General features: G+C 41.7%; 1 protein-coding gene across 2 annotated transcripts in view; it reads left to right on the top strand.

The window, feature by feature from the left end:
• The window catches only part of pvrl2l (PVR cell adhesion molecule related 2 like), a 162752-nt gene that overhangs the window by 110254 nt on the left and 26999 nt on the right, over positions 1-25499 (top strand). The window contains exon 7 of one of the 2 annotated variants that reach the window (XM_077009579.1): positions 1663-7310. The exons of the other annotated variant lie outside the window; for it this stretch is intronic. Within the exon in view, the coding sequence (XP_076865694.1) occupies positions 1663-2228 (566 nt within the window). The 3' untranslated portion in view covers positions 2229-7310. Of the gene's footprint in view, positions 1-1662; positions 7311-25499 lie in introns of those variants that run through there. 2 annotated transcript variants of the gene reach the window in all.

The raw sequence follows: 25499 nt of genomic DNA on the forward strand, positions 1-25499 counted from the left end.
GGGGAAGAGAGAGATAAGAGGGAGAGATAATGGGAAAGAAGAAGTGCTCCATCCCCCAGGGGTCTCCTCCTCTTCCCCCTGGGAAAGAAAGATGACTGAGGCACAGTGCAGACAAAAGGGTTTGTGTGTGTGTGTGTGTGTGTGTGTGTGCACATGTGTATGAGAGAGAAAAAGAGCCTGACATTGTATACCTTCACATATACTTAGTAAGTCTGTGCATTAGTATTCTCAGGAGCGTGGGGATTGCATTCCCCGCTAGGAATGTGTGTGTGTGTGTGTGTGTGTGTGTGTGTGTGTGTGTGTGTGTGTGTGTGTGTGTGTGTCTGTGTGTGTCTGTGTGTGTCTGTGCATGCATGCATGAGAAAGAGGTAGGCTTAAAAATATGGCCAAAAGAGGTTGCAATGTTTTCAGGAAAAGCCTCTTGACCTGCCAACTGGCCTGAATCCACGATGAGTAAAATTGTCATGGTAACTGAGGAGGGTTAAGGATCGAGGATGGTGCTGGTCTGACCAGAGCAGGGGGTGAGAGTGGAGGAATGGAACAGCGTAAATGTGCATACAGATGTAGAACCTTCTGTGGTCCTACAGCTGGTGGATCTCACACAGTTCATCTACTACTCAAACCTGAGCAGCACATCTCAGCCGCTTTTACCTTCTTAATTTGTGCGGATTAAAGCCACTTTGGCTTGTCAGACATAATTGCACGATGTTGTAAAATTTTGGGTCACTTCTGCGACTTGCTGTTCTGAAGGAAAGGATTATTTTTTTTTTCTTCAAGGAAACTACGAGGAAAAAAATATGAATTATATCAGAGGTCCTAGATAAAAATCCAAACACTGTGATTGGTTTGTGTAGAGGTGGTATGAACATTAAAGCAGTTTCTCTTCACCATAAATTGCATACCTAGCTGCTTACTGAAATGTGGATTTATATAACTGAGTTCATAATTTCACATATAACATAAGAGGTCCCATAACCACTACCATCATCCTGATGCAGACATCACTGTTGTACCCTGTCTAGGCAGTGCATTCTACGCAGGTCGTATGGACTGTTAGATGGAATGGAGCCAGTCCTGCATTGAGCAGGTCTCGGGTTCTCTGCTTCTCTCTTCTTTCTGATTTTCAGTGAGAATGTGTACACGTTGGACACTGAGGTTGAGCAATCAGCTGAGGGCAGCGGGAGGGTGTCAGCTGTGGTGCATTCTTGTATGAACGAACAACTCACCTTCTCTGCATGATCATAGATTAACAGTCATTTCCTTTCCTTTATCTTTTGTTTGCCTGTGTACATTGTGCTTTTGTGTGCATTCCCCTGGTTGGCTCGCAAGCCCAGGAGAAATGGGAGAAATGGGATAAACAGGAGTGTGTGGCCAACGTTTTTTGAGTGTGTTGTAGTTTTTTTTTTTTTTCTTTCCTCAAAACTGAAACAAGAGTGGACTTGGCAAACTTGGCTCACACCATGTAGCTGGGAATCAGGGGGCAGCCAAATACACAAAAGAACCCAAAACACAGCTAGCCTGAACCAAACTCCCACCACAGGGGAAGATTAGCTATTAAATGCAACTGATGTGGTACCAGCCACCTGCTCCAGTGGAGATCAAGACCTGCTAGAGCTCGACTGGTGCTCATTTGTTCTTCACCTGTGCTCCCACCCCCAACAGAGTTGACAGGGGACCCCTCCAGTGTGGGCGTACTGGTAGGAGCCATCCTTGGTAGCCTTCTAGCCCTGCTATTGGTCAGTGCATTGATTGCTGTGCTGGTGATGCGCAGCCGCCGACAGCAGCACGGTTACTCAAGTGACGGCGAGCAAGGCGCCTACTGCAACAAGGCTTGCCTCTTTGCCGGTAAAAAGACCAGCAAGAACGGCACTGGGTCCAATAACAACGGGCCCATCTACACATACCGCGAGAGGGAGCCAGGAGCCCTGGCCGAGAAGGGCAGTGAGTTCCCGCATGTGCCAGCCAGCATCCCTACTGCCCATGAGATCCTGCTGAGCTGTGAACTGGACGAGGCTGAGCGGCGCAAGTTTGATGCCCTGAACGACAGTATGGAGGAGGAGGAGGAGGAGGAGGAGGATGAAGAGGAGGAGCGGTATGATGGCTTTGGAGGGCTGCCGCCCAGCTACCACGTCCGTCGGCATGATGATGAGCGTGGCATGTATGTGGATGACGACATGGAGTCACAGAGGGATGGGTCCATCATCTCCCGGACTGCCATCTACGTTTGAGGGGGTGCCAAAGGATGGCGATGGAGAAGCTTTGTGGTGATGTCCACCCCTGCCCAACCAGTTAGCAACACTTTGTTTTTCTTTTTGCCCTGAGACTGGGTGATGCAAGAAGATGGAGTTTCAGTGGTCAAAACAAGCAAATGCTGCCTCACGTTTATGGATATAAGCACATAACCCAAGCATTTGGGGGAGGGGAATGGTGAGGAGGGGATGAACAATTAACATGTTTGTCATTGCAACTGTCATTGTTTCTTTCAGTTGAATCATTCCTGGAGGACATAAACAAAGGATTAGTATGAAGAAATTATTTGAATTTTGTTCTATGTCTTTTATTTTCATCTTTTGCCTTTGAAATTCACCAATAGCTGATTGTCACTCAGATGCCTAGTCAACTCAATTCGGCAGTTTTGTTTTTGTTTTTCTTTGTTTAAGACAAAGGCCTCATTATACTCCGGGTTTAGGTCTCAGGGTTGACTGGAGACCTGCAATTAAGTTGTCTGTTTAGGACATTAATTGTTCGAGTGTCTACAGTTCCTACATAAGCTTCATTATCAGTCTGGTTAGGGGCTCATCGATTGAAGTGCAGAGAATAGCCCATTTGGTTTGGCTGGGATGAGAATGGCTGTAGCTGCAGGCAGCGATCAGCCACGTCTTGGAGGCTTTGATCTCAGCACTGCTGAGCTGCTCCAACTCTGGACCTTTTGCTTTCCGGTTGGACTTGGTTCTTTGAAGTTCCTCACTTCCAAACATGATCAGTGTTTTAGCATTGATTAATTGGATATTTTGTTACGGTAGAAGAATTTCTGAGCTGCTCCTAGGATTCTGGAGGTGAAATAATGCCTGACAACCTCCCCACCCCTCTCCATGCCTTACCCACTCCACTCCCTTTCCACCAAACGCCAGCTGAGCAGTGTGTTTTGGGCTGTTTAATTCAGAAGACAGAGAGTGTTGCACATTAGCTGCTAAATAGGCTAATACTTACAGCCTCCTTTGCTGATTAATTCAGTTATATCCAAACCACAGAAAGCAAACTCCCAAAAGCCACAGTGGGGCGGGCACAGCATGTGCAGCATGATGCCAAACATGCCAGAGCACTCGCTCAGATGGGGTTCAGGGGAAAAAAAGCTTCTGCAAATTTTTGCAGAGGTGACCAATGCAGGCAGGCCTTGATAAGAGACAGCCGAGTGGCCATTTTTGGGGGCAGCCGGGCGGGGGAGAAGGGAGGATTATCAGACTTCAGCTGGGAGCGTTAAGCCAGATTGCATGCTTGGAGCACGACTGAGCAGAGCCTGGTCCCTTGAACAGTAGCCAGTTGTCCAAAAAGGACAAAGGGCTGGGTGCTCATGTGGCCTCTGTGCTGATGCACTCACCTTCTGGATGCCGCTGCCTTCCAGACAAGTGCACACACACAAACACACACTCTCTCTCTCTCACACACACACACACACACACACACACACACACACACACACACACACACACACACACACACACACACACACACACACATCTAGCTGGAAAATGGCATGCAACCTGAATTGCTTAACTTCTGTGCAAGGGTGTGTTGGAGAAAGTGCATGCACGCTGTACCCAATGCGGCTTTTGTCAGCTGGGAACAGCAGGAGCTCATTTTATATTCTGTCAGGTGAGCTGCATGTTTGGCTGGCTGTACTCAGACTACCATTATTACCAAGTCATTCATCCTTGGTATCTTTGCACCGTGCACCAACTGATAGGGGTTAGACTGATACTTGCTCTTCTTGTTACACTACACACACACCCATTCACACACACACAGCCTACTGTTTGTACAGTACAGAGAGCAAATGACCCAACTTCAATTAACTTGTTTTGCTGACATGACACATGTCAAATATGGATCTCAAATATCATGGATGTTTTTTATCTGTGATCTTTCCCAAGTAGATTAGTGCCACTTTCTTATGCGGTTCTTGATCAGGTTTCTGATCTGTAACTGTGCAGGACCAGTGAGAACTGTCAGATTGCAACTCATGTTATTTTTATAGGTTACATTTCATTGCACAGGTGCAGATGGGTGTTCAATACTGGTTTTCCCCGCACCCACACAGGAGTGCCTGTAATGGCAGCTCAAGCAGTGATTGCCATGTGTTTTGCACATGTCTATCTTCTGAAAACCACTGCAGCTGCCTGATTTATAAGCTTTGCAGTGGACACACTTGTCCTAGAGTTTCATTCATTTAATCAGTTTACTTGTGAACATTCATTTCATAGGTTCATCTACTGATTGGTTCACTGTTGTATGTTCCCTAAGAATAGAATAGAAACAGCCTTTATTGTCCCACAGGTGGGAAATTTAGGTAACTTTCAGTAGTTCACCAGTGGACACTGAATTAATTGTTTCAATAGTGGACATTTGTTTCACTTGTTTCCCAGTGGACATTCATTTCACTTGTTCACCAGTGGACATTTCACTTTTTCACCAGTGGACATTCATTTCACTGGTCTACTGTTGGAAATTCTTGAGTTGATTATTTTGCTGTCATCCATGAACACATTTGAGTCATGGTTTTGTTTTTCCAGATGGGCATATATGGATCCTTCAGGGCAGATGTCTTTTCACACTAATGAGAGAAATTGGGTCACAGACAAACTGTGTGAATGTGAATAGTGAACGCCAAATAAAGGATCTAAGCAAATAATCCGATATGAGCATCAAGTCCTGCAGTGTGAACATAGCAGCATGCATACATGTAACGGTGCAGTGCCAACCTGATGCTACTCCTTTTACTGTACTGTGAGGTCATATTGAGATTGTAGCATAGGAACCAAGTGACTGCAGATCTGCAAGCTGATGTAGCTTACAAGAGCTGTTCACCTCCACTGTTGAATTACAGAACAGCTGGAGTAGATTTTTACTGCTCCCTTCAGCTTGTGTCATTTCACCAATAAGCAGGACTGAGTTTTGCCAGAACTGCTGGAGCCCTCAGTTGCTCACACCTGATAATGCAGAAATTGAATTGCGACATGTGTTGTAAAACAATGGCAGCTGAAGTACTTTAAACAGTAATGATGTCTTTTTTAAGTTACCTAAGTATCAATTTCGCCCCCATTCTTTGTGTCTTGCTGGAGCAGAACTGACAGCCCAAACCACATCAGTCTGTCAAGAAGCAGAAAAGTTACGTTGGGTTTTTGAAATAGTGTAATTATTCAAGCAAAACTTTCCACATTGGATTTTGAAATGGTTACTGAACGGGCATTCCTAAACTTTGAAACCACAGTGTTGCCAAACATAAGTTTTTTTTTTCCTGTTCTAATGACTGTAATTTTGGCAGTATTGTAGATGGATATATATGGTTGTTTTCCAGAATAGTACAAAATGTATGTTGTGTAATAGATGTTGATATCATGTTCTCATTGCACAAGGTAAAACCACAATACATAGTAAAATTTCAGTTACCAAGTGGGGTTTGTTCTGGATAGGTAATATTTTAATCAAAGTCTTGAAATGTAATAATGTATTTATGTGAAGTGTATTAACAGACAGTCAAAGTCAATGTAAGTGCCTACCAGATGTTTAACGTACCCACTTGCTAAAGAACATCTCCATGTGAGCAAGGTTTTATCACACAGCATCCCTTAAAAGCGACCCAGTTTGAAATTCATGTTTAAATCAGTAAAAGATGCATTGCAAGACTCACTGCCTGCATCCCATCAACAATTTAAGGGGAAGAAAAAAAGAGAGAGATTGCCTGGGCTAAAGCAATTTTCCTCATAATAATACAGCACCCCATAATAAAAATGCACCATGGTAACCATGGTGCAAGCCTGTTTGGAGGCCTTTTTTGATGGAGCCTGCACGTGTGGGTTACTTAGCCAGTCCATTTTGATTTGCCATTCATTTGGCTTTGCTGACAGTAATGTGTATTGTGCTCAGTCAAAGTGCTCTGCCACATTCAGAGAATATTACAGTTTGCAGTCAGAGCAAGATTTTTACTGAGTTTGGTGTTTTTAGACTTTGTAAATAATACGAACGACACACAAACATCATGTTATAACACAAGGTCGTCACTGCTGTATCAGTCTTCAGTCTTTTTTATTTTTATTTTGTACCTGAAATCTGTGAAAAGGTATTGTTTTTAATTAATAACTGAGATAAAAGTTCAGTTCTGTGAGGTTTCTGTGGCCTGTATCTTGATGTTAGGTGTGCCTGTATTTTATATACTGTGTATGTATTTACCAAGAAAAAGTTATTTATCAGTTCTGTAAATAACAGATGTGTATTGGTCTGGCTGACACCAAACGGGAGTAGGTGCAGAATAGAGATGAGCCATTCCAAATGACCTCAGAGGCCTTGAAGCAGGTGATGTTCACCAACAGGTGGGAGGATGAAGAGAGTCCACAGCGGCTTAGACAGACAAGTACATGTACAGACAAGTACATGTCCTATAGAGAGAACACAAACGCATGCATTATGCTCCGTTTAAAATACTCAGTATCACTTAGTAACACTGACATCACATAAGTCCCCATCCTCAGTACAGAATCTGGGCTGAAGAAAGTCACATTGGTGTCGTACCTCGCTGGTCCGGGGCCTGTCTACACTCATAGTTTGAGGAGACACACCCATCCAGCCGTTCTTCCTTCTGTAATTCCTGCCAATCTGTAATCTCAAGATAATCAAACAAAAGCCTTAAGATAAAAAAGGAACATTCTTTTTGCAGTATCCCCAAACATTCTCCCATGTTAATTGTACGTAGTTTGAAAAAATAAGAGACCTTGGAAAAGCATTACTAATTTATGTAAATTCATGATAGCCAAGCATCTAATGGTCATGGATCACCTATGTTTATTTTTGATGCTTTGAATTTTATGTACCAGGCCTTTTTATTTTTTCACTTATTTTGCTCACAGATTTAGATCTTTAATCTCTTCGATCTATAAGAAATTATTTCACAGAAATACAATGGTAAGCCTCTCTCACACTCACAAATGATTTGTACACTGTATTTAAGAGAACAAGGACACATTAGCTCCAGTTTTGTCATGTCACATTATTTTTGTATTCTGGTTGTAATTAAAATTCGTTGGATTCCTGTTGCATCAAGATTGCATTTGTGTTTGACCTGTGGCTGTGTTTCCCTCTCTGCTGTTTACCTTTATTGGATGCAAAACACCGAAATGGAACATGCGGTTCTGCAAGAGCAGTTTGAATTCATTCACTTTTGACACATCAATAATGCATTTATATGCCACTGACAAGCTTCAGGAGAATTCTGTGTGGTGAAACGTGGATTAAATCAGCATTATAGAATACTATGAAAATGTCATTCCATGTTACTATGACAATGTTGGATGTGTTCATGCTTGGCTCTGAACAGTATAAAGTGTCATCATGCACTAGGTGTGCAGACAGTATACCCTCTAGTATGTGGCATCTGCACTGGAGTCCTTCAGCACTCTCTGGTCTTGCATAATCGTATAGAGCAGTAGATGACAGGGTGGCACATAGGAGCAGGTAGGACAGGAAACTCTTTTACACTGAGCTAGCAGGAACAGACAACCATTTCATTTATTACAGAAGATAATAAAATAATAAAAATAAATATATAAAGTATTGATTATAATAGATGGAAATATGTACAAGTGACCCAAATTTAAGGTGTTGCACATTAAGCTTACAAGCTTGTTGCTATATTAGGCATTAGACAGCAGCTAAACATCCCTGATTAACTTTCAAACTACTAAAGGGCAAAAACAGTATAGACGGGCAATGTTGAAGGAATTAGACTTGAGATATGTAGATTAGGCTGTGGCGTGTGCAAATAATCCTTATTCTCTGTGCATCATGCCTGGCCATAATAGGTATTGCAGAACAGTCACAGGACACACTGAGACAGAATGAAATTTTCACAAGACGTGACAGGATTAAAACAAATAGAAATTAAATACACAGGTTAAGAAGTCATGTGGGGAAAGCAGATTTAACAAACTTTCAATTTACCTTCAATCTCTGAGTTGACCTAATTCCAGTCTGCATACACAGATTTATTGGTTCCAGAACAGTTAGCGTGAATAAGGGCAACAAAGATGTAACGTTTCTCATTCCAATCCATTAGAACATGAAATGAAGCATATGCAGAGTGTGAGTTTATGCTAAAAACGTTACACAGCAAAGTTGCTTGACGAGAGCATGCATGCCCATTCCTAATGTGAAAGAATGGTTACCACTGGTCATGGAATCTCTGGAATATCATGTGATTTTAGAATGTCTAACATAAGCAAATTAAGGGGAATTTACCAAGGAATTTGGTTAAGGAATATTATGACACTTTGTTTGTAGCATTACTGCATTTTATTTGCTCTTTATGAAATTGTTTTATTTTCACATTTTCCATATAGTATCAGTGGTTTTTATTCATACTTAATTATTTCATGCCCGTTTAACAATGGAGGCCTGTTTTTCTGTTCATTGAAAGTCATGGAAATTCAGCTTTTTTGGGAAAAATCATGTAAATTATAGTGGGAACCCTGAGGAGGGCCTGTGCCCCTTAAAATCATCATAATTTGGCAGGAAGAATTTATTCATACTGAGAAAATTCAAAACTTTTAGATCTTCAGGCTTAACTAAATGTCGTTCCATGTCCTAGCTGCATATAAAGAAGCTGCACATGTTTAACCTGGTTAAGTAAATCTACACCAGCTGCATATGTTTAGCCTGGTTAAGTAAATCTCTACACCAGCTGCTTATATTTTGCCTGGTTAAGTAAATATCTACGTCAGCTACATAAGAATCGCATAATGAAGAAGGCAGATTATAAGATTAAATTTGTAAGTGAATGAAAGGGAGCATATGTAAAACAATGTTACTGCATAAGAAACACAATTATATATACATTTCATAACAATGCATATGAAGTCATGATCATGGATGTTTTCACACTATTTTTATTCTTTTGACTTTTTTTGCAAGAAGCAATGAAAAATGTAAACATTTTTCTTTACTATCTTTTGAAATACACATACATAGGCACAGTGATGGCTTTCAGAATTACTGAGAATAAACTCTATTCTCATGACTCTAAGCACTCAATGCCACCAATGTGGATGGACCGTCATTGTGTGATGTGGCAGGGTGTCACAGTGCAGCATTACTCCTTCTCTGTGGAGTCCATTCAGGAGGAACTGGCCTTTCAGATCCCTGTGTGCCTATCTCAATCTTGACTCTTCTCCTGTATTTATCTAGTGGGCCTTACTACAGCAAGGTCATGGTAAGATGTTGTAAGAGCAGTGCTTAATTTGTAAATCAAACTATGCCGGAACGCAAACAGCGACTGTGAATTGTTGACGGGGGGAGGGGGGGGGGGGGATAAACGCCATTCGCGGAGGTTCGCGCAAGGTGTGCAGAGTCGTGCGCTCCGGTCACTCGCGAAAGTATAACTAGCTTTATAGGGGAGATGCGGAGAGGCATCGCTAAAAAGGAGAGCTCTTATAATTACTAACTTATTAGTAGATTTGAAAGTTACCAGATCGAGGCAGACAGTTCCCAGATTGCACCCTTCAAAATGAAAGAGTTCCCGGATCCTGTTCCGGCTCAAATTAAGCCCTGTGTAAGAGACACCAGGTATGGGGGAACCATCTAACAGGCAACACATGATGGGAAGCAATTTCATTTTTATCATTCACTGTAAAGTTAAAGTAGAGTTTTAGATGTCTCAAAAGTGATATATCCCATGAAAACTTGTAGCATCACAAAGTTAATGTCCTCACACAAACGGCATTGAAAGATTCTATTCACATTATATCTTAATTCACTGATGAATCGGTAGGAATGTGGGTCTATACAGTTGTTTCTTGGTATGAAACTGCATAAACCATATATATTTGAGAAAAAAAAAACCTCATTACATTTTTTAAGTGCAGTGGAGATCTTGTTGCCACAACAAAAATGACTTTTGGCTTGTTGTGTTCATTTTCCCATGTGTTCAACATTGTGATGTTTACAGAAGTGGCTGCAAATATAAGCTTGTTTAGTTTAGGCACTTCCAAGGGTGGGACTCCTCCTTCATGTGCATACATAGTAAGATGTAGCCAACAACAGCAGAACTTCCTGCACTGGTTGCCTGTGGATAGCATTGGTTGTACCTCTGGCTTCCTCATATGGAGATCTTCAGCGCACTCTTGAGAGGTTTGCAGCTGAGTGTGAAGCTGTCAGCATGCAAATCAGCACCTCTGAGTCCGAGGCCACGGTTCTCTCCTGGAAAAGGTTGGCATACTCCCTACAGGTAGTGGGGCGCAGCCAACTGGGAAGAGTTTCTGAGGGTCTTGTTCATGAGTGATGGCAGCGAGGGCGGATTTGAGAGATCATAGGCTAGATAATGTGGTCAGTATATTGGACTTTAGTGGTGAAGAGAGCTGATGTGAAGTTTGTGAATTTACCAATACTGATTGAAGTATTCTGATATCTGTTAAGGATGTGATTGATGGCTTCCTGATGGAAGTATCCTATGCATGGGAGTAAGCTAGAAGCTAGACCCAGGAGCCACTGGAGAGGCTGGTCTGGTCTGGAGGAGGTGGAGGAAGAGGCTGAAGACAGGCACACCTGGGCTTCTTTGTTTACTCTTTTGGCACCATCAACCTGAAATAGATAAAATGGATAAAGAGATTAGATTTCCTCAGGTAAGCTAGCAGAATGTCCTAAATTATGCCACCTTCTAGGGAATTTGAGTGAGGGACGCAAATGAAAACAAGCATAAGATAATGAGATCATTTATAAAATTCCTAAATCGATAGTGTATTTGAATTTTAGGTTTAGTGACCGTCCTTTCAGTTTGGATGCTTGTCCTTTGTGTTTATTTGTAGCAGAATACTGTTTTATTTATTTATACTGGCCTATTCATTATGGAGTCATATGGTGTTTTTATACTATGTATATAAAATCTTAATTTTAAGGGGCCCCATATTTTTCTTAGCCCAAGGCCACACAGGGGCTTTATTCAGCCCTGGGTGTGTTACGGATGGGTGGCCACAACATCTTGTTTATATCTTTACAACTCAGCTGAGTAGAACAGCTGAGTGAACAGTGAGAGTGAAATGAACCAAGGCAAAGGAAAGCAAACATGACCTCAGTAACGGTCACCAATGACCACCAATTGTGTCCTGTTTCTCCTAGTTCAGGGATATATACAAATATAGTATAGTGGATTTCTCACTGCATAGAAGAAGGTTAGTTCTCTCTCTCTCAGTTCTGTCCCATTTCTCATGCTTTCTTGGAAGTGAATGATTTAACAGTTCAGTCATGCTAGGCATATAATCGCTTTTTCCAGAGCATTGCACTCCTGCATGGCACGTAGCTGAATGGTAACTTTAATCCCATGCCAGTGCCTTGCGCTGGTAGAGCCACACAGCGATTTTTTTCCCCCCATCTTTCCATCCCATTCCATTTGTTGACTAATCTAACATGCCACGGCGAACGCTTGGCTTACTGTCACTCTCCTGCCGCCACTTTCCTTAGCTGAGCATGTGCAGATGTGCTCGCACCTCAGGGCCCACTTCAGGCTCCGGTGTGTGTCGCCTTGACAACACTCCAGCCAGCATGTTGTCACCGTCTTTAGTGCCAAGCTGTCTTGGCTCATTCTCGGGCCCTTCCCACCTGTGCAGTCATTTCCATGTCTGTAGGAGGCGTCTCTGCATCTTTTTAATACTCTCTTTTTACATTTCTTGCCTGTATGTTTTGGTTAAGAGGTGCTTCAGGTCAAGCACCAGAAGTTGTTTTCTCATAGGTTAACTGGGCCTTGGTGGAACAAGAAGAATTGGAACACACACACACACACACACACACACACACAGAGAGAGAGAGAGAGAGAGAGAGAGAGAGAGAGAGAGAGAGAAACTGAGTATTGTTGCAGCCATCAATCCCTTCCGCTGGTGCACTTGAGATAAGATCCAAATGTTATTCTTTACTCCTGAGTCTACTGAAATCTGCTATTGACAGCTATGGAGTTGTGCTGGGACAGGGGCTGATGAATGGCAGAGGGTGAATTGTTCCAGCAAGTTGTCTGTTTAGGAAGTTTCTCCTTAGCTGATTTTGTGATGAAAAACAGGTGCCCTGCCATCAGTTACTGTTTTGGAACAAGGGTAAGCCTTGAGGAATGCATGTCTGCATCTCTCTCTCTCTCTCTCTCTCTCTCTCTCTCTCTCTCTCTCTCTCTCTCTCTCTCTCTCTCTCTCTCTCTCTCTCTCTCTCTACCTCTCTACCCTAATTGCACAGTCACCCATTCTCTCTTCAACTCTCCGCGTCAATACCTCTTTCTATCTTTGTTTCTTTCTCAAGTGTTCATAGGGTAATTTTTTATATGAATATTGCCACAGCAATGAAATGCCAATCAAATAAAAAAAATCAAAATGTATTTATATAGCGCTTTTTACAACAGTTGTTGTCAAAGCAGCTTTACAAGTGTACAAGAGTCCAAGCCCCCAGTGAGTAAGCCAAGGGCAACAGTGGCAAGGAAAAACTCCCTAAGAGCAAGAGGAAGAAACCTTGAGAGGAACCAAGACAGTGGGGGAAGCCATCCTCCTCTGGCTGACGCTGGTCACCATGACAACAATAATTAAAGAGATATGTAAACAAAGAAGTGATGGGAATGATAAATAATTCTCATCTTTGTAGGTTTTTATATACATAAATATGTAATTCTTATTCATAAGAGTCCTAGACTTCTTGATGGTCAGTAATAGTAGTACAGGGCCATGGAGATACAGCCGTAGCAGGGGAGAATTCAGGGTGGTGAGAGGGGCCAGGGCAGTGGGTTGATCCTTCATCTATAGCTGGTTAGGAGGTGGCAGGCCCAGAGTGGATAGGAGGAAAGGCTTGTCTGTCCCTGTCTTCAGTTTTTCTCGGGGAGGAGGGCAGCCATTTGTAAAAAGAAAAGAGGGACAATAAGCTCTGTATGGGATTATATGTGGGACAGAGGACATTTAAAAATTTCTGTGGTGTGGCAGCAACTCCAGAATTAAATGATTACAGCCTAGCCTAGCCTAAAGGGCAGAACCAGAAGTTAACACAGACTTGGAAGCATCCTGAGACGTTGGCATCCACCCACTACATCGTCAACAAACTTGCAGTGAAAAAATGACAGCACCAGCACCCCAGTTTACCATAAAACCATTTGCCCATGAACCCCTGTATTTGTAACCTTTATCTAAGGGGGCACATTCATTACCAAATGCTAAACTAAATAAGTAAGTTTTCAATCTAGACTTAAAGGTTGAGACTGTGTCAGAGTCCCGGGCACATTCTAGAAGGTTATTCCATAGTTGGGGGTCCTTATAAGAAAAGGCCCTGCTGTTACCTTATTAATTGTTGGAACGAATAAAAGGCCAACACCCTGTGATCTTAGTGGACATGGGGGTTCATAATAGGAGATAAGCTCTTGGAGGTAATCAGGAGCAAGCCCGTGCAGTGCTTTATAGGTCAGTAGAATAATGTTTTAATCAAAATGGAATTTAACTGGGAGCCAATGCAGGGCTAATAAGACTGGACTGGTAGGATCGAATTTTCCATTTCTTGTTAGAACTCTGGCTGCAACATTTTGAACTACTTGAAGTTTATTTAGATTCCTATTTGAGTATCCCAACAGTAATGAGTTACAGTAGTCTAATCTAGAGCTAACAAGGCACACATTTTTTTGCATCATGCTGGAATAATGCATTTCTTAGCTTGGCAAAGTTACGGAGATGTAGAAAAGCTATCCTAGCGGTATTATCTATGTATCAAATGATAGGTCTGTCGAGTATAATGCCGAGATTTTTGGCTACTGAGCTAGGATTAATGGGTTAGTCTGCGAGATTTAGCATTAGATCTGGTATTTTCTGTCTTGCAGCCTTTGGGCCCAGAAGGAAAACCTCCGTTTTGTCACCATTTGACATCGTCTGGGCCAATTTAACCACCTCTTTAATATTAGCCTTATCAAATCAAATCAAATTTTATTTATAGAGCACTTTAAAATCAATGTCATTGGCCAAAGTGCTGTACATAAGTAAGAGCATACAGGTTTAAAATACGTATAAAAGAAAAATTGTCTTTGGGATAACTAAAAGTGACCGATCAGCTGACCTGAGTGAGCGTGAAGGGGCGTATGAGTGGAGAAGGTCAGATAGATATGGTGGGGCCAGGCCATGAAGACATTTAAATACAAATACAAGGATTTAAAAATCAAGCCTAAAATGAACTGGGAGCCAGTGAAGTGAGGCTAAAACCGGTGTAATGTGCAAACATTGTTTGACACCAACTAAAAGTCGAGCGGCAACATTTTGTACCATCTGTAGTTGGGTTAGTAGTGTCTGGTTCAGCCCAACATAAAGTGCATCGCAATAGTCCAAACAAGTCATGATAAAAGCATGGATTAAAATCTCAAAGTAGTACCGTGAAAGAAATTGCTTCACCTTTAATCAGTTGCCTTAGTCACTTCGGACTGCCGCAGACGTATATCGTTGGCCTTACATGTATAACTATCATCGAATATCGCCTTTTAGCTAACAGTCTAAGTTTGCCACCAATGTCCGGTGCTCTGGCTCCCGGTAAACAACTGACTAACCACTGGAGCCCCTAAAGGATTAGCTACTTTCACGTGCCGAACGATAGAATCACCTATAACCAGAGTCCGTAACACTGGTTCCTCAGCGGATGCTTCACTGAGCGGGGCAAACCTGTTGGACACGTGAACCGGGAGTGGTGTTCTGGTGGGCTAGCATTGGCGTTAGCGTTAGCTGCAGTCCTCGCACCCATGACGTCAACCATGCGCCCCGCTGTGAGGGCTCTCACCAGAGTCACAGAGGCACTAGCTCTCCCTGGCGCGTCCACAGCTACAACTGATTCTTGCTCTAAACTTTCCACTTTCGCCACGAGAGAAATAACTGACACCTTTCACAAATGCTATCGCTGTTACTGTCAGTAGCAAAAGGGTCTAAGCCAGGGGTGTCAAACTCATTTTGGTCTGGGGGCCGCATACAACGTAATCGGATCTCAAGGGGGCCAGACCAGTAAACTCATCCCAAAATTACATGGAACCTAACAATAAGTCCACTTTTTTTTTTTCTTTGAATTAGTGCAAAGAAGTAAATGATAAAAATCTTTATATGAAATGAATTGTCCTTTTACTAAATATATTATGAACAACTTTTTACATTTTAAGAAAAGTGTGTGCAATTTCAACACTTCAACACTCAATTAAACATTTCTTTAAGTGCATTATGCATAAAAACTGATCACAGTGACATTTTTCACCTCTAGGAAGCAAATCTGAACACATTGGCTTTCCATTTGTCTTGAAAAATCTTACCCTCTGTGTCCACTTTTCTCTTTTTTGACAAAGACATTTCACTTAAGAGGGTGCCAGGGTCAACAGAAAAAGTGGGTAAAGTGATAGAACTGACTATAACACGCAGACATTATAGGAACTGCAGATTTAAAATAAAATTCCGGAACTGGCCCGCGGGCCGTATGTTTTACAGCCCTGGTCTAAGCTAAACACGCCACACTCCGAACAGGCAAACAAACCAACACCAGCCATAGATAAATCAAAAACTAACCACGTTTAGCCTATTTTTGGAACTTACGCTAGCACACTGTTTTGGGAACAGATACTTGGTCTGCTGTTGTAAACTGTTGTAACTGCTGTAAACTGCTGTTGTAAAAACTTTACTGTTGTAAAACTACCTGTGAAAATGGTCTAGGAAAGCAAACAGCTAAGAACATGATGAAAATAGTTATCACAAATTAGAAAAACAATCGCAAAATTTGAAAAACACTCCACAGCAACGTCAGCACGAAGCATTTACACACCATATTACACAATATTAATTACTTCTTAACCTTTTTGTTCTTGCAGGCAAGCAGACTGCATATCTGCCTTTCTTTTGCTGTGCTAATGTCATGGGTTACAAAAAACGGAACTTTGGTTTTCATTTATCACTGGCATATTCTCAATTGTGATTGGCTTTTACAACATTATTAATTGGATTTAAAACTGATAAAAGGCATTCCAATGGTCTTTAAAATCATTCTGCAGTAATTCAGTTCCAGAAGGAAATGAGCAATATAGCAAATTGTTACACATACAAAAAAAGAAACAAGGCAGTCTGCCAGTGTTTGTATTTTTTGCCTCAACTTTAGTTTACTTCCCCATAAGGGTGGCATATATATATAGCCGCATCAGGACTAAGTGCTCAATTCTGAATAAACAACAGATTGCTCATATACCACTTTTCACCCTCAAGTCCAGATTTCTAACATGGCTTTCTACAGACACATTTTTACACCCTCAACCACCACTCACCCACCACCTGTTCCCTAGGAAAAAATACTCAGACTAAGGGATTTAATTTCTTAGTTATTACCTTCTACTCCAGTTTGTTGAGCTCCTTTGAACTTCTTTATTCATAATAAAACTTTTGTTAATTTCATGGCACGCTATGTCTGCTTTCGTGTGGAGGCCCATTAAGGGCCTTTCCCAAGATGCCAGATTTTTTAAATTAATATGCACATTGAAAAACTCCCACGTCATTTTTGTTTTATTCTACCACATTAATTCTTGCTAACAAATCAATTTAAAAAGTCAAACCTCTTTCCTCCTAAACATGTAAACACACAACCTGGTCGCACTAGTTTGTTCATGAAATGAAATGGTGGCTTGTTATGGCATAACACCTGTTTGTCTCACTGGTGATATGGTTAATATGTTTCCACAGCCTGTGATGTTATTGACCTCACTAAGAAACAATGTAGGCTTTGCTGTAGGTTTGGTAGATGACAGAAACAAGATTCTCACAAACCTTGTGGAGGTGGAATTCTGCTTTAATATAGTGCTGTATAAAGTGATTGCTGTGGTATTGAAATACCTAATAGTTTGTCTATGAAGGGCTAATGGACAGGCCATTATTAGACTATTACAGATGTTATATCTGTGTGTCCAATAATCATTGTATGTGTTTATATTATTTAAATGTAATCTCTCTCTCTCTCTGTGTGTGTGTGTGTGTGTTTGTTTGTGTGTGTGTGTGTGTGTGTGTGTGTGTGTGTGTGTGTGTGTGTGTGTGTGTGTGTGTGTGTGTGTGTGTGTGTGTGTGTGTGTTTAAATTCTGATTTAAAATTAGGGATGCACAGAATATTCGGCAAGCAAAATAATTTGGCAGAAAATTGTTTGGTGAAAATGCCGAATGGATTATGTTTAAATTTGTTAATAGCACAAATATAATTCAGGAAAGGTGTTATATATGAATGAATACTTAACATAGTTAATTATCAACAGAACATCAAGAGCATGCAAAGCTATGACCAAAATATAAGACAGTTACTTATAATCGATAATCGATTTGTTTATTCATTGGTTTGGCATCTTCCCTGTTTTTTAATGATTTTTATAATTTTTATTTGCAGTTGTCATTGCTTTTTTCTTTGAAAACCAAGACAAAATACATTTAGCCTATTTTATTTATGCTCTTGCAAAATTAATGAAACAACATGAGAAACCGTGTTCGGTATTCAGCTTTAGGCCAAATTTTGATTGCTTTCAAATATAAATTTCATTGAATCCCTACATTTAAAATAGTCACATATTTATATGATTTAAAAATGTTGTGAGTGTGTATGTTTATATGATTTAAATGTAGTGTCTGAGTGTGTGTGTGTGTGTGTGTGTGTGTGTGTGTGTGCACCTGGCTAATATCTCCTTTGTCCTTGACTGTAGTAATATATGTTCAGATATTTGGGTTGATGCATTGTGCATTGTGTTGATTGAATGGAGTGTTATCTGGGGCTGCAGCTTCATTGCTGAAGGACCAGAGTCCAGCACATCTGGGAGATATTTGTCAGGTGGTGTGTTGGAGCAGAAACCCCACACTCTGGCATCCAGCCCATTGAGCTAGACATCCCTGATTGAAACCACTGGACCATGTGTGACACGGGTGTGCATGAAAAAATGTGTGTATGCATATGAGTGGGCTATGATCGCATTAATCTGTATGGGTTACAACATCAAATTTGAACTTGGGTGCATGCTACAACCCCAGAACATCCTTGATTGCATTTTCTCGTGTGTGTTTGTGTGTGCCAAGATGGCAGTGGCATTGCTTCATTGCTTTCATGGCACTCAGATGAGCCAACACAACAGGCCCAATACATACATGCTGCCATCAACAAAACAGAGTCATGTTGACTGTGATCTTTCAGATTCATATCCATTAGGTACCTTAAACCAGCTTTTACACAAATGCCATGTTTTGTAGGAAAATTTACAACAGCGGTGAATCAACTTCTAGCCTACTTTACAGTGTTGACTAACTTTTCTAGGAATGAAAAACTTTTGTAAGAAACTGAATAGGTGAAATTTCAATATGAAGAAAGACTCTAGGAAAAGATGACATGGAATTGATAGGTACAACATTTCTTTGACCAGAGACTTGAAAAAGGAAGCGGCTGATTGCAATTCTGAATAGGGTCTTCCTTAAAGACTGAATATTCTCAGCAAAACGGGCTGACTGAAATCTGGTATTTGAATAATGAAAATATTCTCCACCAAACAAATTGACATTTACAAACTTCCAAGAATGGTTTAAAAAATTACGTTCACTACAGTAAAATGTGTGATCCATCCAGTGTTTACTGCAAGGGGAACCCAGGTCCTAAAAAAGGTGAGGGGGGCTTGGCAATGTTAATCAAAATGTTCATCAAGGTTCCTATTTGCACATCATCTCTATGAAATACCTCACTAAACCTATACCTATCAAAGTGAGAATCAAAATTCATTCATGGAGTGCTGTTAATCTCAACCAAGATATTAACCACTAGCCACTAGCTTTAGGGGATGTTTTTATGAGACACCTCAAATCCACTACATGGTCATGGTGACGATACCCTGATGAAGGCATGAATGTAGGCATGAATGTCAAACACTGCAAGTTCACAGGAGTGAAGGAAGTTCATAGTATAGCTCTAAGACTGATTGGCCTCCTGCTTTCTGTATGATAAGTCAAGCTTATCAGTGTGTACATGAATAATAATACATAATAAAATATGAGATTTATATAGAGCTTTTCTAGAACCGAAAGACACTTACAATTACAGTTATACAATACAGGAAACATCAGTAAATACAATAGACAATAATTCCTGAATAATGGTATTGAATAAGACCATAAGAATTATGGAAAGAGCATAAGGGAAAGAGCACATGAGACCTTCGGAGACCTGGGTCATCATTTACCTATGCGGGAGAATGGAGCCAAGTACAATAAGAGGTACATCAATTCATATCCAGGCTTTAACTTGATGCACCACCGCCTATTATTATGAAACTGCAAATAGCACAGAATGGGCAGTCAGTTAAGAGTGTGGCTATGCAAAGTATAATTTGGAATAGAAACCAGCCAGCAACTCTTAATTATTGGATAAACAATGTAACCAAACTAGCAAATTAAGAAATGCTTCAAGTGACATAATACTGCCTAGTCCCCCTGAGGTTCTCGGTTTGAAATCGGGTAGGTACATTATCTTTTATTGTTGCTGAAACGATACTGCAAGCTTGCTGTCATGGCACAGCCCCAGGCCCCTCCCTTTGGGTGTGTGTAAGTGTGGTCTGGTTATGTCCATATGTGTATTTCCTTACGTGTGGTTCTATGTGTGTGTTCATCCGTCTCACCTGTGGCTCGTCTCATCTTCACTGGTTTAGTTCAGCTATATAATGTACGTTCACGCAATGTCCCATGCTCGTCTTTGCCTTTGAGTCTCCACATTTATGTGTACATGTTTAGTGTGCGTTTTATGCACTACATCTTCAGTATTTCAAACGCTGTGTGTGTTTGAAATACACTTGCCTCGTCGTGCTGACTCACCTCGCCGTTACAAAAAGATGAGCCAAAACGACATGCCAGCATTCCGGAGCACCTTTAAAAAGATGGTGAAGAAAAGGGGGAGGTGTAATCATCCCCTTTCCCCCCATGTCCCGTAGTGATGTACTGGACATGGCCGAATATTTGCAGCGGTGCACTCGTGAGGCTGAGGAGGGGTGGGGCGGAGTTTCTAGTCCTCCACCGTCGAAGTGCTCCCTGGAGCACGATGAGGAGGAAGATCTGGCAGGGGAGCATCTACCTATTGCTGCATCAATGGACAGCCTAGCGTGCTCAGAAAGCGGTATCAAAAGGACTATGAGCATGATGGGGTATTACTCCTTAGAGGAGGAGGAGATGGACGATGAGAAGGAGGTACCTGAGGCTCCACCTCGAGGCGTGGCCCATGTCTGGCTGCAGGAGGCAAGAGGCCATTGTCACATAAAAGCAATTACTCAGTCCAATAGGCAACAGTAATGCAAAAGGAATACTCGAGGCTGGAATAGCAGGTAGACCACAGGTATAGGAGACTTCAGAGAAGTAGCAGGCTATGTCTAGCGTTGCGAGGCGAAGGCTTTACAATGCGCAGCACTGGATTGCATGACCTGTGGTCTTTAGTACTAGGCATCTCTGATGAGAAACAGGTGTCTGTACTGAGGAGGGAGTGATTCTGGGAGTGGTTGGGTGCAAGAGGGTGTGTGCTGTGTGGGTGTGGGAGTGGGCGTGAGTGCTTTTGAGTGTGTGCTTGTGAATGAGTGCTTGCACGGGCCCTCTGGTGGCTTGTGGGCTGACCCACCTTGATAATCTGGAGTCAAACACACATTCTTAATGACTGCATCTATTTAAAAGGGAGACATGACAACACAGATCCCATATATATTGTTAGGAATTCTTTTCACACTCCAAATTTCCACCCGAGTGATATAAAACTACAACTGAAGTCTTTGTAGGAATTGCAAATACATCAGAATTTACTTCTCCGTGGGATTTTTTTGTTAATGTGGCTTCTACTTATTCTTAGAAAGGCCATATAATTGTAAAAAACTCAACTACTGCAAAATTTAGGATTTAAATGTCTTATTTATTGTCTTTGGCAAGCTTGCAGTGCATAGACTGCATTGCGTTGCACATGGTAAAGATCAAACAGTTAGCATAATACAGTTCCATCACGGCCCACCATAGAAAGCAGACGCTGGAAAAAACTTCCTCTGTCCTTGAACTTTAACACCTATAATCAAGGGAGGGGCTGTTTGTCATGTTAGATATATTCAGAAATTCTGCTTCCTGTTGATATTTTTTATGAATGTGTAATAAATAACAACCACTGCATGTGTGATTTCATTCTGTCTTATTCTGTTTTTCTTTTCTCGTTCTCTCTCTCTCTCTCTCTCTCTCTCCTTCACTCCATGTCTGTGTATGCTTTCAAATGTGCACCCCCCCAGTGTGGTTTGTGTGTGGGAACACACACACCACACTGGTAAACCCACTCACTCTGGGACTAGTGTTCCACTCTCATGGTATTCCAAGTTCCAGCTGTTTCTTGGCAAAGTTGATGCTTGATGCAGTGGATGCTTCTTTAAATAGATGTGCTGTTTTACCTGTGCTTGTGCAGGCTGAGTGAAGGTGTGGGTAGATAGAGAGAGAGAGTGAGTGAGCGAGCGGAAGAGGAGGAGGGTGAAAGACGGGTAGAGTGAGGGTGGAGACAATTGAAGGAGAAGAGAGAAGGAGACGGGTATGTGAAAAGTGATTTTTAATGGGAGGAGTGGAAAGAACCATTGTCAGTAGAGGTGCCCACATCGCTATAATAAATAAATAATAATAATAATAACATAAATTGACTTCAGGCTCTTGACTTCACTCCCTAAAAGAATGAATGACACTGCTCAAACCTAATGATATTGCACTTTGATGTTGAGCTCTTCATAGAGGTTTAGAAAGGGATTCTATTCTATCAGCTGCTTTTGATTAGACATTGAACGGATGGACAATGCACACCACCAGAGGAAGGTATGGACCAGACATGTGAACAAGTCACTAAGTTGCAAGTAACAAGTAAGTTTCAAGTCTTCATAATCAAGTCTCGAGTCAAGTCCCAAGTCAATACAATCAAGTCTCGAGTCAAGTCCCAAGTCAATACAAGCGAGTCTCGAGTCAAGTCCCAAGTCTTAAACTTCAAGTCCTAGTCAAGTCACCAGATGTAATTTCAATATTTAGCACAATTGGTGCAGTTGATTAGTAGTATATTAAGTTAGTCAGACTAACTAACATTAGGCATTTGAGCAGTAGCGAACCGTGACCATTAAACCTGGGCCCGCTCCCATTCCCCCCCACCCCACACCCCCGAAAAAAATTTTCCTTTCCTAATTAACTGCAATAAATAAATAAAACTGAGACGACAGTACAGCTTTAGAAATGCAATAAACAGTAATATCTGTACTAGATAACTTCTTAAGCAAAATAAGGTTCCAACAAAATAAGGTTCACAGCTCCATGTTCCTCGGGAGCGGAATATGTAAACAACGCGCACGAGCGCATCAAAGGACTGAATCTAAACTAGCTAGCGGTGGTACGCTAACGACAGCTAGCGTCGCCACAGCGGGCGGAAATTATCATACAGTTAAGCCCACCCACTAAGAGGGAAGATATGATTGGTCAATTTTACGGTCAACAGCGGGCATCACAGTCCTGATAGGGGGAGACACAGGCTCACAGGCTTCCACTTAACCCCTCACCTTCCAACACAGATTGAATAGACACGGGTGAATAATTTATTTGCTTATATTTTTGTGTTCTCTGTGACATGTGACATGTCTTGTATGTTACAGTTCTTTTATTCACAACAGCATAATCTTTATAATTGAACTGGATCATTTTTGGGAGCATGTTGCTTGTCCTCTCCGCACAAATTCAACGCTGCTGCCCCCCCCCCCCCCTCCCCCGATCGGTTACGGATAAACTGAGCTGAGCAGTTCACATTTTACAGAACCATTTAATACAAAATGATCCAGTTATATTATTCTATATTACTTATTTATTATGTTAAAATAAGGATTTCAAGTCTTTTCAAGTCTTAAAGCTCAAGTCCGATTCCAAGTCCAAGTCAGTAAAGGTAAAGTCTAAGTCAAGTCGCAAGTCTTCAGTGATGTTGTCGAGTCAAGTCACAAGTCATCAGTTTAGTGACTCGAGTCCAAGTCATGTGACTCGAGTCCACACGTCTGGTATGGACTAATATAAATAAGACTAGTGATGAGGAACAACTTAACATAACATAAGAACAACATAAACACATGCCGACACGCTCAACTGCAGTCAAATGCTGGTAGCTGTCGGCATGGGGACATCACCCTGATGTAGCTGGACCACCTGGGGGTCATTATGTCATGAGACAATTACATTTAATGTTGTGTTGTCATAAACTTCATATTCATAAGCCTGTTGACAGGCATGTTCTTTATGCTTTCATTTCTATGACTGTGTTTGGTCATTGTATGCTACATTGACTTCTTTGGTTGAGTTTAGCACATGTTTATATTTAGTTTCGCTACTTGTGTTAAATGCTTCCGTTGGACACTTGTGTTTGCTTTCTTCCTATGTGTCACGTATGGCCTCGCCCCCTCCCTTGGCTGTCACTCCGGGTTCCCTTGTGTCTGTGTCCCATGCCTGTTCATCCCGCCCCGCTCGTTTGTCTCGTGATTCCCTTGGTTATTACCACGCCCCCGTGTCATTGTCTTCACCTGCTCGTAGTTTAGTTCCCATGTATATAAGCCCCTGAGTCTCCCTTGTCCTTTGTCCGGTATTTTGATTGATTTGGATGTTTAGCTGTTTCTGTGTTTATCGCTATACCTGACCGTTTATTGTTCCCGTCTTTTGGTTTCCTGCTTGTTACTCGTGTTCCCCTGTTTAGTTATGCCCGTATACGCCTGTTTTACTGACTGCCCTCCCGTTATCGACCCAGACTGGCTAAGTGACGACGAGTATGGTATTCCCTTCAATAAATCTCGCTCTTCTCAGCGATTGTGTCCGCCTCCTCACTCCGTGGCGCAAGCCACGTTACACTTTTCTCTGCATGTTCTTTGCCCATGAAAGTATAAAAATGAAAGGCTAGCATTATATTAATTTAATTGTGTTTAATTATGTGTGTAATTAATACATTCATTTGTAAATACTGTGCATCAACTGCTAGCAGTAATAACATGATGTAACAGCGGTTTATTTTTAAACTGAATGGTCAATCTTGATTTTGATCTTGATTACTGAGAGTCTAGTCTTTGAATGTTATTTTCAGACATTTCTTATTACATATAGATGGCGCGTATGTGTGTGTGTGTGTACATGGATGCGTGTGTGAGTGAGAAACAGACACCTCAGTCTGGCTGAAAGCTTGTGACTGCTGTTGAAGTGAGCTATAACTGCACTATAATCGCTTTAGTGCTTGTGGTTTCACTCTCTCCTCAGTCTCTGTCCTTCTCTGTCAGAGGGAAGGCAGGCCATTTTCTCAGATGAAGTGGAAGGTGTTCTTTAATTTGGTGCATTTTCTTACGTACAATATAGACTGTGGCCTGTCTGTCCACGTGCACAGTTTGTCACTATCTCGTATTCATAAATGGCAAGTTTCTGGTAATGACCACAGGAGCACTGCTGACCAGGTCTCGTCTGAGGGGCAGGCTGCTCCCAGCTCTTTATTCACCTTTGAATGAGGAATGTGTGGGTGTTCATGTGTGTCAGTGTCACTGCGGGATGGAGGGCAGGGCTGCCACCAAGAAATGTCCAGCCTGAATGCGGCTACGTATGCAGAAAGTGCCCGCAGGTGAAGGCCTGGAGGGTAATGCCAGACTGTACATGACAACAGAGAGGACATCAACTCTTAACTGTGCACTTATAACAAGGGTCTGGAACCATTTAAGCTTGAAGAGCCCTAAATATTTTTAAATAATTTTCCTTTGTGAGCTATTAAAGTGGCAGTACTATTTGACATGACTACGAAATGTCAGGCCTACAGTTTTACTATAATGCTATACTATTATGCTATATTAGGTTATAATTGGAATATTCTTAAGCGTTCTCACATTATAGTCGAAGCAATTATAAACTGAATACTTCTTATCATCGATGACTCCATTTGAGCTCTTTCCAAGTCCCAATTCATGACTGGACCTCATCCACATAACAAGAACCTTCAGGTCAGAACACCTACTCCTTCAGGTCAGGACACCTACTCTCAGCTTGGCATAACCTGCTTTAACCCAGCCATCATATAAAGGTCAGGCATTGATAAAGTTGAACATGCAAATAACCAGTGACATCACCTCACAAATTCTCACGTGCTTTCTGGTGCATGGTGCGATGACAATTATGGCCGGGTCTCTTCATGGAGAAGTGTCAGGAGCACCAACTCCGCACAGGAATAAG

This window comes from Brachyhypopomus gauderio, chromosome 6 (assembly GCF_052324685.1).
Source record: "Brachyhypopomus gauderio isolate BG-103 chromosome 6, BGAUD_0.2, whole genome shotgun sequence".
In the NCBI taxonomy this organism is placed as follows: Eukaryota; Metazoa; Chordata; class Actinopteri; order Gymnotiformes; family Hypopomidae; genus Brachyhypopomus; species Brachyhypopomus gauderio.